This window comes from Brassica oleracea, chromosome C9, assembly GCF_000695525.1.
Source record: "Brassica oleracea var. oleracea cultivar TO1000 chromosome C9, BOL, whole genome shotgun sequence".
Classification (NCBI taxonomy): domain Eukaryota; kingdom Viridiplantae; phylum Streptophyta; class Magnoliopsida; order Brassicales; family Brassicaceae; genus Brassica; species Brassica oleracea.
The window spans coordinates 32,788,862-32,801,528 of NC_027756.1; the positions used below are offsets into that span (position 1 = coordinate 32,788,862).

At 36.9% G+C, this 12,667-nt stretch overlaps 1 protein-coding gene and 1 long non-coding RNA gene across 2 annotated transcripts; one reads left to right on the top strand and one right to left on the bottom strand.

Annotated features, from left to right (window-relative positions):
• Positions 1 to 188: 188 nt before the first annotated feature.
• On the top strand, positions 189 to 3,704 carry LOC106318732. The gene is made up of 2 exons (XR_001265366.1): positions 189 to 3,082; positions 3,417 to 3,704. It is a non-coding gene; the product is annotated as an uncharacterized LOC106318732 (long non-coding RNA).
• Positions 3,705 to 4,795: 1,091 nt separating this feature from the next.
• Positions 4,796 to 6,364, bottom strand: LOC106318730 (cell number regulator 6-like). The gene is made up of 5 exons (XM_013756844.1): positions 6,253 to 6,364; positions 6,070 to 6,177; positions 5,673 to 5,787; positions 5,279 to 5,547; positions 4,796 to 5,159 (listed from the first exon to the last, which is right to left on the bottom strand). Exons 1-5 carry the CDS (start codon positions 6,253 to 6,255, stop codon positions 4,950 to 4,952), a joined length of 705 nt encoding a protein of 234 aa, XP_013612298.1. The 5' UTR covers positions 6,256 to 6,364; the 3' UTR covers positions 4,796 to 4,949.
• Positions 6,365 to 12,667: the final 6,303 nt, after the last annotated feature.

A 12,667-nucleotide genomic window follows, 5' to 3' on the forward strand; every position in this document is an offset into this window, starting at 1 on the left:
CAATGAAATCTCTTTTATATTCTTTTTCCCATTTGATTTCATCTAAAAATTTTTCCCAAGCCTCAAAAATCTAATTTTTATCTTTAGATTCTCTTATTGTATTAATTCAACAAACACCACCAGCGTAAACACTATTTTTGGATCAAACAGTTGGCGCTAGAAGGAGGGGGCCAAGGAGAACTATCTTCGGAGCATCTGAGACTTGGGAAAATTCAAGATATGTGCTCATCGATCTCGATCCTGCAACTAGAAGATCTCGCGAGACCACGGTGGTTTCTAGAAAAAGGATGAAGCTTTACCATGAAAGCTTGACTTGGGAGTGAATCCTGGATCTGAGTAATGGTCGGTTTCTACTCCATTTTGGGCTCAAGACAACAATAATTTTTAAGAAGAGAAGCCCAAATTAGACCAAATAGATCTCGTCGTCACATCATCCTCATCATTCCTTCCTTTATCCCGACAACGAGTTCACCACAACCTCAACTAGAGCTCACCGGAATCAGAGGCTATCACAGCACTTCGTTACCGTAAAGTTTGGAATCAAGATCCACGGTTTGGAGCCAGAAGAGAGATGAAGACGACCATGATTCGAACTTCGTTGATGTCATTGGTTTCGGAACGGTGACGTCGTCCTTCTCCGGTAAGAGAAACAGAGGCGGTTATGGGTTGTTTCTTGGGCTAATCAGGTATTGGAGAAATGGGTCAATCTTGTTTCAGCGATCTCCGTCGTTAACCATCGCCGGAGAACAGAAACTTCGGTGGTTTTTAGATAAAGGAAGAAGCTTTCTTATGAAAGACCCACCAAAGTTCAAAACTTCACCGTCTGCAACCACAAATTAGTTGGTTCGTGCTGCTTAAATCATTATGCCGAGGATATTGAAACCACAAGAAGGCTCGGCGGTTCGTGCTCCATCAGTGACAACGTCTTAAAGCTCCATCAAGAGTAAGAAGCTTGAGCTTGACATCACAAATATGGCTCTGGTCTTGACTTGGAAGTATGAGACATGCTTTACCTGCATCTCTTAACGTCGACGGCAGCTTCAAGCTCTGTTCAAGCTCCAGAATGATGGGGATGCGATTCTCTTCGTCGTAGCTCGTATGTCAGCTTCAACTCGTCGCACCACCGCTTCAACCTGAGATCAATTATATAATCAGCTCAGACTCGTGACCCTGACCCTGGAAGTAATGGCAATGACTCGATCAGTGACAACAAGAACATTGAATGTGTCATATGTGGAGATAGAGACTAAAAGTGGTGTCTTTGCTCTCAGCAGGCTCTCCATCTCTTCCCCGGCTCTGTTACAACTCCTAAAAACAGAGCGTCTTCAACTTCTACACCAAGATTAACACAAGAAGACACTACATCTTCATCAAAGTTGCCGACAAAGAAAGATAAGTTTCAAAACTTATGATTATCACATTGAATAATCATCATCGGCCTCTTATGATTCCACCATGTCTTGTAACTTGTTTAGAAAGTTATTTGTCTAGCTTTTATACACATATCAAACATTACGAGATACACACATGTTCCACGCTTTGACCATATTATTTTTATGGTCACATGAGAAGAAGGAGACAAGCTTTCTTCGCACATTACATCATGAAGCCACGTGATGATCTTGGCAACGACTTGATCTCAGCGACCCGTTATCATGATGAGAAGGAGACGCCAACCATGGTCATGTCTTTGTGAGCCAGAATCAACTACGATTGTCAAGCCAAAAAGAAAATTAGAGCCGCGACGTAGACGTGCGATCTAATTGGATCAATCTCTTGTCATCACTCCAAGAATGACAGGCTCAGATTCTCATAACGAGCTTACCGCAACCGAGACGTGGCGATGGTTGATCTCTCAGCTACAGAAAATGGCTTCCGTTTTTGAGAAAACTGAACCTTCATGACAAGCTCTCAGACCAGAGTTCTTCACAAGCATCAAGAGATCATTGTAAACCAGCCACCTCGCCACAAATACGTCTGGAAGCTCGAGACAAAGCCTTCTCAGCATATTTATGATCTATGCAATCATGTGACCCGCACCAAGAATGACGAACTCAAATTCTCTCAACGAGCTTGCCGTAACCGGCACAAGCTCTAGACGAACCCATTTTAAGCTCGGCTTGGATAAGAGATAACTACACCATCTCAGTGAGGTCTCTTTTCGATCCATGGCTGTCCATCTCGAGACTTCACTTCTCGGCTTGAGCTTTACGTTCAGACTGGTTCTGTGGTTCATCGTAATCTCGGCATCATGGTGATGTTAGACGTCATCACCAACCAAATCTTGAAGTTCACTTCTCGACCTCAGCATCACACGATCACCTCTGTCATGCTATCATCTTGAAGTTCGACGTCATCACCAACCAAATCTGGATAACACTGAGAGAAAAAGCTCTCACGCTCTCTTTTATGGTCTTGGTGTAATCTCGGCAAGTACGCGATCTCGGCAAAAGCGGGGAGCAGTTGGCGTGACCTCCTCAAAACGCCGATCTTGAGATCATGTTCGTCATCCTCGTAGCTGTTTTCATGACAGAAAAATAAGTCTGACGAGATAAGTCTTCTCATCTAATTAGTTAATTGTTTACGTCATATATCACCGCTTTATACTTTGTGACAGAACAAATATATTCACTTAGTATCTTGTTAATAAGGTTGATATTAAACGTGATCTCCCATATTCATAATTGACATGTTTGCTTGTGCCTCACGGCACCCATTTTCAATACAAGATATAATTAATTAAATTTAGTTTTCTATGTATAGTAGAATGGAGCCAGCACAAAAGGTCGTGACTTATCTTCTATGCTGTATGCGTGGAATGCGAGTCAAGCACTCCTTCCCTTACACTAACGGAGCATAGAAGATGAAGAATATGAGACCCTCTTTGCAGTTCACTCCTTCCCTTACGGTTCTCACGACTCTTGACTTCATCGTCGCCAATCACGAGCTCATCACCGGACCTCGCAACTCACACCACGTTTCTCTTGACAGCAACGTTATCATAGCCTGACGAGTCGTACACACCAACAACTTGCTCAGCACACACGATCTCAACACGAGACTTCGGGTCGGCAATAGTTCGGTAAACATGCATTTTAGGCACGAGTTTAAATTGAACTTGCTTTTTATTATGCACGAGTTTGTGGTCGACTCGCTTATTGCTAGACACGAGTTTACAAAAACTCATCTTTGGCTAGGCATGAGTTTACTGGAGCTCTTCTTCTACTAGGCACGAGTTCTCAGTAAACTCGCTACTGTCTTAGCATGAGTCAAGTAAACTCGTCTTTCGCTAAGCACGAGTTTAAAGCAAACTCGTTTTTTACTAGGCACAAGTTCGAAATAAACTCGCCTAAACCGTCATAGGCATGAGTGTGTCTAGTTCATTGTCTAATAAACCCTATTCGTAAACTTCGTAGAAATCGATTTCATCTCTTTCTACGAACTTGGAGGGCTTACTGTTGGGGGTGGATTTACATCTTCTTCGAGACCCATTAGACATTGAACTAGGTTCATATTGCTAGGAAGCCCTAGGCTTCATCTTTCTATAAATAAGGAGTTACCTTCTTATAAGAAATGATCTTCTCCTCTTCTTAGACTTAACATATTTTCATAGAGATTTTGTATTCTAAGGTTCACTTTACCCTTGTAATCATCTTGGTGATGAACCTTCAATCAATGAAATCTCTTTTATATTCTTTTTCCCATTTGATTTCATCTAAAGATTTCTCCTAAGCCTCAAGAATCTAATTTTTATCTTTAAATTCTCTTATTGTATTGATTCAACAAACACCACCAGCATAAACACTATTTTTGGATCAAACAATAGTTTTGGTATAGTGTTTTAGTAATCTGTAAATATATGGTGTAATGTTATTGATTTCTTTGTTAGAGTAAAAACGGGTATATATATGGTATAATATAATTAACGTAATGTTACAAAAATATACGGTAATACCAAAAAAAATAAGTATAATGAAAAAGTCCAACAACTTTGCATAAGTAGGATTTTTTAAAACTTTTTCCTTTTTAATAGTATAGATAACTTCTTCAAAAAAATATTAGTAGTTTATAAAATTTCAATAATTTAAAAGAAGAATGTGAGGGCTTATCAGTTGCCATTTCTAGAGAAAACAAGCCTGAGAAAGTCAAAACATTCACAGCAAAAGAACCTTCTACTTCTTCGGCTTCTCGTATTTGGCAGAGATCTCATGGCCTCGTCACTTCTGTAAGCTCACATAACCGTGTCTTGTTCCAGTTCCTCTTCGCTAAACATCAAACCTGCGACGTCATCTTCACCGTAGAAAACATCTCTCTTTCCGATGTCAACTAAACCATTTCGTAGACATGGCGACGTTGCAGAAAGTCGTGATGAAGGTAAGTCACCGTTGAGAATCGAACCAGCATCTCTTCCGATCATATTTTGGCTATTTGATGATGTGATCCTTTGTATCTAACTGAAAAATCAGCGTCAAGACGTTGCCTACCTACTTTCGTAGTTTTTTTTCCCCTGTAAAATACTTGAATTAAAACTTGAAGATACACAAAGGCCAAAGCCAGCGAAAGGATGAACCTTTCCCGGAAGATACAAAATACTTGAGTTCCTACTTTCGTAGTTATCGTTACTTATATAAGAAAATATTTTGGCCTTTCATTATATTAATGAGTTGAGAATTTCTAAGAAATAATGTAAAACGTTTAACGATTCTTAAATCTGTTTATGTTTATCCAAAACAAAGATAACATTGTACGTAAGCAGAATGTTTCAAATACGATAATAAATAAACTATTTCTTAAAAATAAATATTTTAATTTTGCGATATGGATCAATGATTGTATGAAAATTAAACAAACCAAGTCGGTTTAACATATCATCCATTCCTCATTAAAACACAGGTCCATTACAAAACAGAACAAAACAGGACCTTGAATCTGGTTGAAACATTGAGTCTCTACAATGGCCGCATCTCGAGCTCAGAGCCATGGTGTGAAACCGGGACAGAGTCGTCAGAGGCACTCATCTCTTGAACTGGTGGCGGATTAACCACAGTCATGGGCATCACAAAGTTGTCCGAAAGACGGTTCTTCATCTCACGGTGCTCTTGACAAACCGCACAGAAATGGAGACAACAATGCACCATACAGGGGTCACATGGAGAGTTCTGTTTAATCAAAACAAAACACACACATTTTCAAATTATTTTTGACATGTTTCCATCGACTATGCTTTTTAATGACAGAGGAATCATTTCAGATGTGTATGAAAGCTTGGTGACTTTACCTGGAGATGATATTTCCTCTGTAGAGTTTGCCTAACGTTTCCGGTGTAAATCCCACACATCCACCAAACAAACAACAAGCCTTCCCACATAAGAAACGTTGTATGCGGATCGATACCGGGAGCACAAGCAGCTATGGATGCAACTGTTAGTCCTCCCTCAACTACAATCGAGTGGCAGATACATGCTTTGGTCCACGAGGTTTCTTCGTCACTCAGAGTTTCATAGACACGTCCGAAGAGAACACTTGGGCAAAAGAGTCCCTGCCAAACTGTGTATTAACAGTTTAACACAAAGGAAGTAAGCTTTTATGGTCTCCCAAGAATCTAATGACATGAATCACTAGATGATGTCTCTTTATACAAAAAAAAAGAAAAAAAGAAAATGAAAACTTACAACTACTCATGTCCTCAGTGCACCCGAATATTCCAGTAGTCCATGGCTCATCTGCAGGAGCTTCAAAATTTTCAGGTAGAGCTTGGCCACACTCGTTGCATTTGTGAACAGCTAGCTGCGGAACATGTATTTGCACAGAATCAGAGATGACAACACGATTTCACAGATCCACTAATCAAGAATGTAACAGAAACAGCAGTAGGAAGATCCAAAGATAAAAATATTTAGACAAAAACATAAATCAAACTGGTCCACTTGATGAATAGGAAACAAGGATCTATAGCGGAAATCAAAGAAACATTGTGGATCATAACAATCGAATCCACTAAATAACGGTAATCAGGTGACAGTCCTCAGAGAACTTAAGAAAATCAGATCAGTAGAGCGAGAGACATACATGGGGAACCTGAATCGGTTGATTGAGTTCGCCAGGATTAACCTCATCGACCGGAGCTTGCTCCTTCGTCAACTTCACGTATTTCGACGGTGCTCCTCCCTCCGACATCTGAATCCACAATATTTTGACGATGATAAATCAAATCAACAAAAAAATCGAATAAGAAGACAATAAGACACGAACCATATGTTCTTCGTCTTGCTCAGATGGTCGGATCTCTGTGTCTTTGACTCTTTTTTTTTTTTTTTTATCGCATTGAATATTAGAGACTTTGGGTTGTTTCTGTGCTTTTAACCAAACTGTTACCAAACGAGTTAAAGACTAATTGGTCTTCTTTTCTGTTGACTTAACCCAACTCATTAAGCTACGTCTGGACAAAACGGTGCCGTTTATCCTCTTCCAATAAATGAGACATCTGAACAAACGGTGCCGTTTACCCTCTTCCAATAGATGAGACACTCCGTTAAGCAACCTCTCAACAGCATCCTCGCTAGGTCTCGGACGGATCGGGTATCCAGACAATTTTAAGTTATCCGGATCCGGATCCTTATCTATCGGATCCATAATTTTACTATCCTTATCCAGATCCGGAGTTCTTGGATATCCGAGTGTCGGATATCCTTCTAAAAATTGTAATATCCGGCGGATATCCGGATCCGAATTTGGATCCTTAAAATAAATAAAAAATAATATTAATATGTATATAAAATATTAACAATATTTTTTTTAAAAAATATATATAATGTCTTTAATTATTTCTATGTATAATATTATAAAATTTACATAAAATTTATATATACTATTATAAAAATAAAAATATATTGAATAAAATTAATTTTTATATATAGATATTATTATTTTTGAAATATTTATTAATAAAACTTACGGATCCGGATATCCGGACTTAAAAATTAAGATATCCGGTTATGACGGATCCAACATTTTACTATCCGGATCCGGATTCGGCCCCTCCGAATATCCAAATTTTCGGATCGGATCCGGATCGAATCTCAAATAGAATCCAGATCTCGGATAAAAGTCCTAGGCCTAATCCACTCTACCTACCAGCTGGCCATTGAGTGCTCACGAGTCATAAATACATTCAGACCCAGTCATCCATAAAATCAGTTTCTAAATCTATAACAGTTAACTCCTAAACCAATCTTGAAAGAAAAATACCATATGATAGCTGTAAAAACAGTTTTTATAACAAATATAGCATATATATATCAAAATGATAAAAATAAATTTTATTAAAGACATAAAAGATACTTAGGAGAGAGATTTTGGATTTAAAAAATAAAAATATTTCATATAAAATTTTAAATAATAATTTTAAAAACAGTTGTTTAAAATTTCAGATTTTAAATAAAATTTCAAAAAAATATCAAAAAAAAAAATTCAAAAAAAAAAATTGGAAATTTTTTGGAGCATTTATATTTATATATCTATAGAGTAGGGGTATAAAAATATTTTACCTCTTTATAAAATATATTTTGGTCTTTTTTTCATTGAATGTTTTTTTGGTCGAAAACATATTTTAGGGTCTTTTGGAATGGGAGATTTACCAATCATAACGATTACATGATGGATATATAATAAGAAAACTCTAAAGTAACTCTACACATATGATAGAGAACCAATACTTCATTGATCTCCTTAGAATCTCATTGTTTTTTGAAACACAACTTAATTTCATTAAGACTAACTTTTCCGATTAGAATAAAAAGAAAGAAAGAATCTCTCTCTCTCTCTCTCTCTCTCTCTCTCTCTCTCTCTCTCTCTTTACAAATTAAATTTTGTTGGCCTTATACTTCTCAAATTCATACACGTGAGAATCACAGAGAGATAAAGAAAAAGTATAAGTAATCAATATAAAGAAAATAAGACTTAGTCTCAAACAATGGCTAAATTTCACTGTCAAAATAAATTTTGAACTCGAAACGGCAATAAAACTTGATATGGAATAAATTTTATTTGAAGTATCGTTGTAATACTTAAGATTCAATCCTAGACACCAAGAATACAAATCATGTATTAATCTAAGTGTAATCAAGTGTTTAAAGATAATAAATCAAGTAACAATATTAATTCAAATTCAAGAAACTAAGCAGTCAATCAAGATTTCAATCAATAAGAATAAGAGAACTCATAGGTATTCATATGAGGTGATTAAGATCCAAGTCAAGGTGCTAATCAAACAATCATCAAGTTTTAAGTCTAGAACACACAAAATAAATTAATTATTTCCCAAGATAGTGATCCGAATGTAATCTAGCATTAGACATCAAATCCCTTGGGTATAATTCAATCAACATGCATCAAGAACAATTCTACTAACCATTTAGCAATCCTACCATCAAATCTCTTTTAGTTATTCAAGCTAGAGCAAAACCAAGTCATTCAAGCATTTTAACAAACACTTTTAGTGCATAAGATTACGTATGATCTAGATGAGAGAGAACAAGTTTAATCTAGCATTAGGAACCTTTACCAAGCATAAAAACAAGTAGATTTAACATCAAACACCTTAACTCTTCACTAATCATTCTAAATGTACCTAACCTAGCTATGGATTCAAGATGAGTCTGTCTACCCACTAATCAACATGATAAACCTAAAACCCATAGAAGATTCAACACTAATCATGATTGGATTGCAAGATAACTCAATAAAATCAAAGAAAGACAGAAGAAATAGATTAAAGATTCAAACTTTCACCAAAATATGATTGTCTTAAGAAAGAAAACAAAATAATTAATGTTTTTTTTAACTATGGGTTCTTAAAAACGAGTGGGTCAACCCAAAAAGGAAACACATAATATTAATTTTTAAATGTGGCAGTGGCTTAAGTAATCCGCTCCCACAACCTGCAATGAGACTCGCATGGTTCACAGAGGGTTGGGTTACCCGCAACACCTAACCACTTTGACACTTAACATCTTTCTAAGGCAATTTTATGAGTTAAAGTCGAGTTATGCTTTCCCGTTGTAGGCACCCGCTACAACATTAGCATGAACCACAACGGGTACACTAACCACAACTGGTACCCGTTGGGACACTTAAAAATTTCCCAATTTGACCCAATTCAACCAATGCTCAATCTTAACTTTGTTTGATCCAAATTGGCTCCAAACAACTCCAAAACCTCTAAATGGTTACTCCAGCACCTGATAGAGACTTATGCATAGTAATAAAACCTAAATATGCTTAAATGCTAATCTAAATGCTCATAATGTATATAAAATGAATTATCAAAACCACGAAAAACACAAGATATAATCACCGGAGACTCCGCCTGTGAATTCACACACAACTATCTCCCACCGCCGTTTTTGAAGCTGTTTGTTTCTCTATCAACAGGAAGCCACTGTTGCCAATGATTTTTTTTTGTAAGTAGCCGCCACCTCTGTCTGCCATCCGTGACGGTCATCGGTAACTCTCATATTGACTTGCTGACTCACATGTAGTTTGGTGACCAGCGAGTCAACTCAGTTACTCGGATGATTGCTTGGTTTTTTGAAATTAAATTTGGTTAGAGTTTAACCGATTTGTTATTAAAATTGATTACTGTATTAGGCTAATTGTGGTTCAACTGAAATCAATTTTGGTTAAGGAAAACCGGTTGATCAAATTTGATATCAATATGGTTAAATTTAACAGGCTTGGGTCAAGGTTGATTGAGTTGACCGTTGATTATATCTATTGACTTTGACCATACCATCCATTATCCATTTTTAAACATATGAATGCCGCTCTGACTCTATATTTTGCTTTGATTTCAGATCCTGTAATTTTCGTACACGGCCTAGGACATTGCATATACATATAGTTTAATGAATTTTTATTTTGTTCACCCCCAATGTGAATATGTGTGTTCATGACTAACATAATAGTCAATAAAAAAATTGTCAATTAATATTCTGTTTATAAAATAAAAAAAATTCAGAAAATAGTATTAATTGCCGAAAAAAAAAAAAAAATACAACTTCAAGTTTTTAACGCTGTCAGCAAAACCTTAAACCCTAGCCGTCGGAAAAAACTTAAATATAGGATTTAAAGTTTAGAGCTTAGAGTTTGGGTTTAGAGTTTTGTTGACGGCATTAACAACGTCAAAGTTTTTTTGTAATTAATATTATTTTCTGATTATTTTTTACTTTTTTTTTCTTTAATAGAATATGACTTGGCAATTTTCTGGCTATCATTTTAGTGGTTCACCCTAGGGGATGAAGAAAATAAAAACTCTAGTTTAGTTCCAATATGTTTCGTCTCCTTGAATTGTGTGTGTTTGGAGTATGTGAGTTTAGGTTCCTTTCTTAAATTGGAAATAGGAAGTGATATTACTCAAATTACCCTAAAGAGTGATTTTACTCTCACAAATAAAAGGTTCATTTGTAGTACTTAGGGATCGAATCCACAAGGAGCTAGGGCACACAATAGATCCTAATCAGCAGTGATTAAATTAGGTAAATATTGAAAACAGTAAATAAGAAAGCAAAGCGAACAAGGCAGTTGTTCAGTTGATTGGTTTGAGGTTTGTAAACAGTTATTAGAAAGCACTAGATCTAGGGTAGTCGGGATTATAGATGTATAGAATACTTAGGTTGTCAATCCTGGAACTCCATTTCTATTGTAAATATATCTAGCTTTCGCATGTGAGTCTTATGTTTTGACTAATTTCAATATCTCAGATGTCGCTTGTTGATATGAATCGTATGTCGATCGATGTTATGGTAAGAACGTCGATCGATGTTTCCTTAGACAAACCTTAACGAGTTGATCGATAGGTTCACTAGTATTGTCAATATCAGCTTTCGCTTGTTTCTAGTAATACTAGCTCAAGGGAATTAATTCTGTGTAGAACCTACCATCGTAATTGTCCACAATCTTAAGTTCAATGTTCTAGTTAGCTACTCTAGAACACAGGCATTAACCACAATTCCTTGAAGGATATTTATCACCTTAGCAATTCCCTATTTTGGGCTAATCCCTCATAATCTATTTGAACCCTAAATCTAACAGATGAATTACTTATACATAGCAAAGCAAATCATAAACTGAATAAAATGTATAAATAGAATAGAGTTAGAAATACTTGAGTTCCAATACAAATCTCTGAAAGAGTCTTGGATCTTCTTTCCAAACTACTAAAAACCTAACTATTATTTGCTGTGAAAAGTCGAAAATATGAAAAGTGTGTGTTGCCTAGAACAATGGCAGAGCACGTAAATATTAGGTTAAAATCGGTCAGGGGTATTTCTGTAAATGTGTTATGACTTGGGATTTAAGTCGGCTGGAAACCTAGTCGGGTCTTGCGCGCTTCGCTGTCGATTGACGGCACATGATGTGCGTCGATCGATGTTTGTCTCTGATTGCCTTCAGACTGGTTTGATGGTCAGCTACGAGTTTCTTCTTATTTTATCTCTAAAATACACCAAAATCATCATTTTCCTCCAAGACATTCATGGACCTCTAAATTACTAAAAAGACTCCAAAATATAATAAATAATTCCTAAAACATCTATATATCATGGCTAAAAATAGGTAAAATCCATGGTATACCAGGAAGCTACGTGATTCAACATTATATTCTTCGTTTAATGAGATATAGGGTTGTTAGTCGTATACATTGATGTACTTTTTGTATGCCGGATGTAGACGTTGTGGTGATGATACATATTATCTTTAGTCGACCTGTTGAATCGTAATATAAAGGTCAATAAAGCGTTTATTGGCGGTATGTGGCCACTAATCCCATAAGTGAATCTTTCACAGGAGAAAGCCTCTATTGGGGGAGGGGTGCAAGCACCTACCTCAGAACTAGGACTCTTATTTGTTGTTTTAGCGTTTTATGTGTTGTATTTGTTTTATGTTAGAACTGAAATATTTTTATTTGGAATGTTCCATTGGAATCTATGAACTTCGAGTTTAGCATCTATACCTTATTGAGTGACTGATATTACTCGATTGTTTCTCTTTTGAGAAGAGACAAAGGATTAGGTCTGTAACGGCCCGATCCCCCGGCGTCCGACCGGGGTTATCGAAAGGGCGTTATGGACACATGTCTACCCATTTAGACAACCCTACGTGTCCCGTTACTGGTCCCGAGAGCCGACGGCGCATAACCTTCTTTGAAATACTGCCACACCCACATCCATATACTTCTACTTACAGTCCTGCGCACAGGGAAATGGAAATGGAGGAGTGAGCAACAAGTTACTCAGTGAAGTGGCTCTAGCCCAGTCTGCCCGCATGACACTCTATACTACTCTATGCGGGAACTAGGACTGACTAGCCACTACAATCAGGTAATGTATTTTTATCATTTCATTCATCACTAATTGTCCACATTCAATTCCATACATTTCTAGCAACCTAGTGATCAATCATTACAATGAATTTACTCATTGCCACACACGTTAAACCCTAGACATAACCGACTCATCATACAAGACCGACTCGATCCTATGACACCTTTAACTCCCCGTTACCCGACCATGATGCACGTTTTTATATCCCGCCTCTCGCGGTTGGCACTTCGTTCTTATCATCAGTGGGTAGCTCCCACCAGGCTTCTACCCCATATTCATGTGGATTC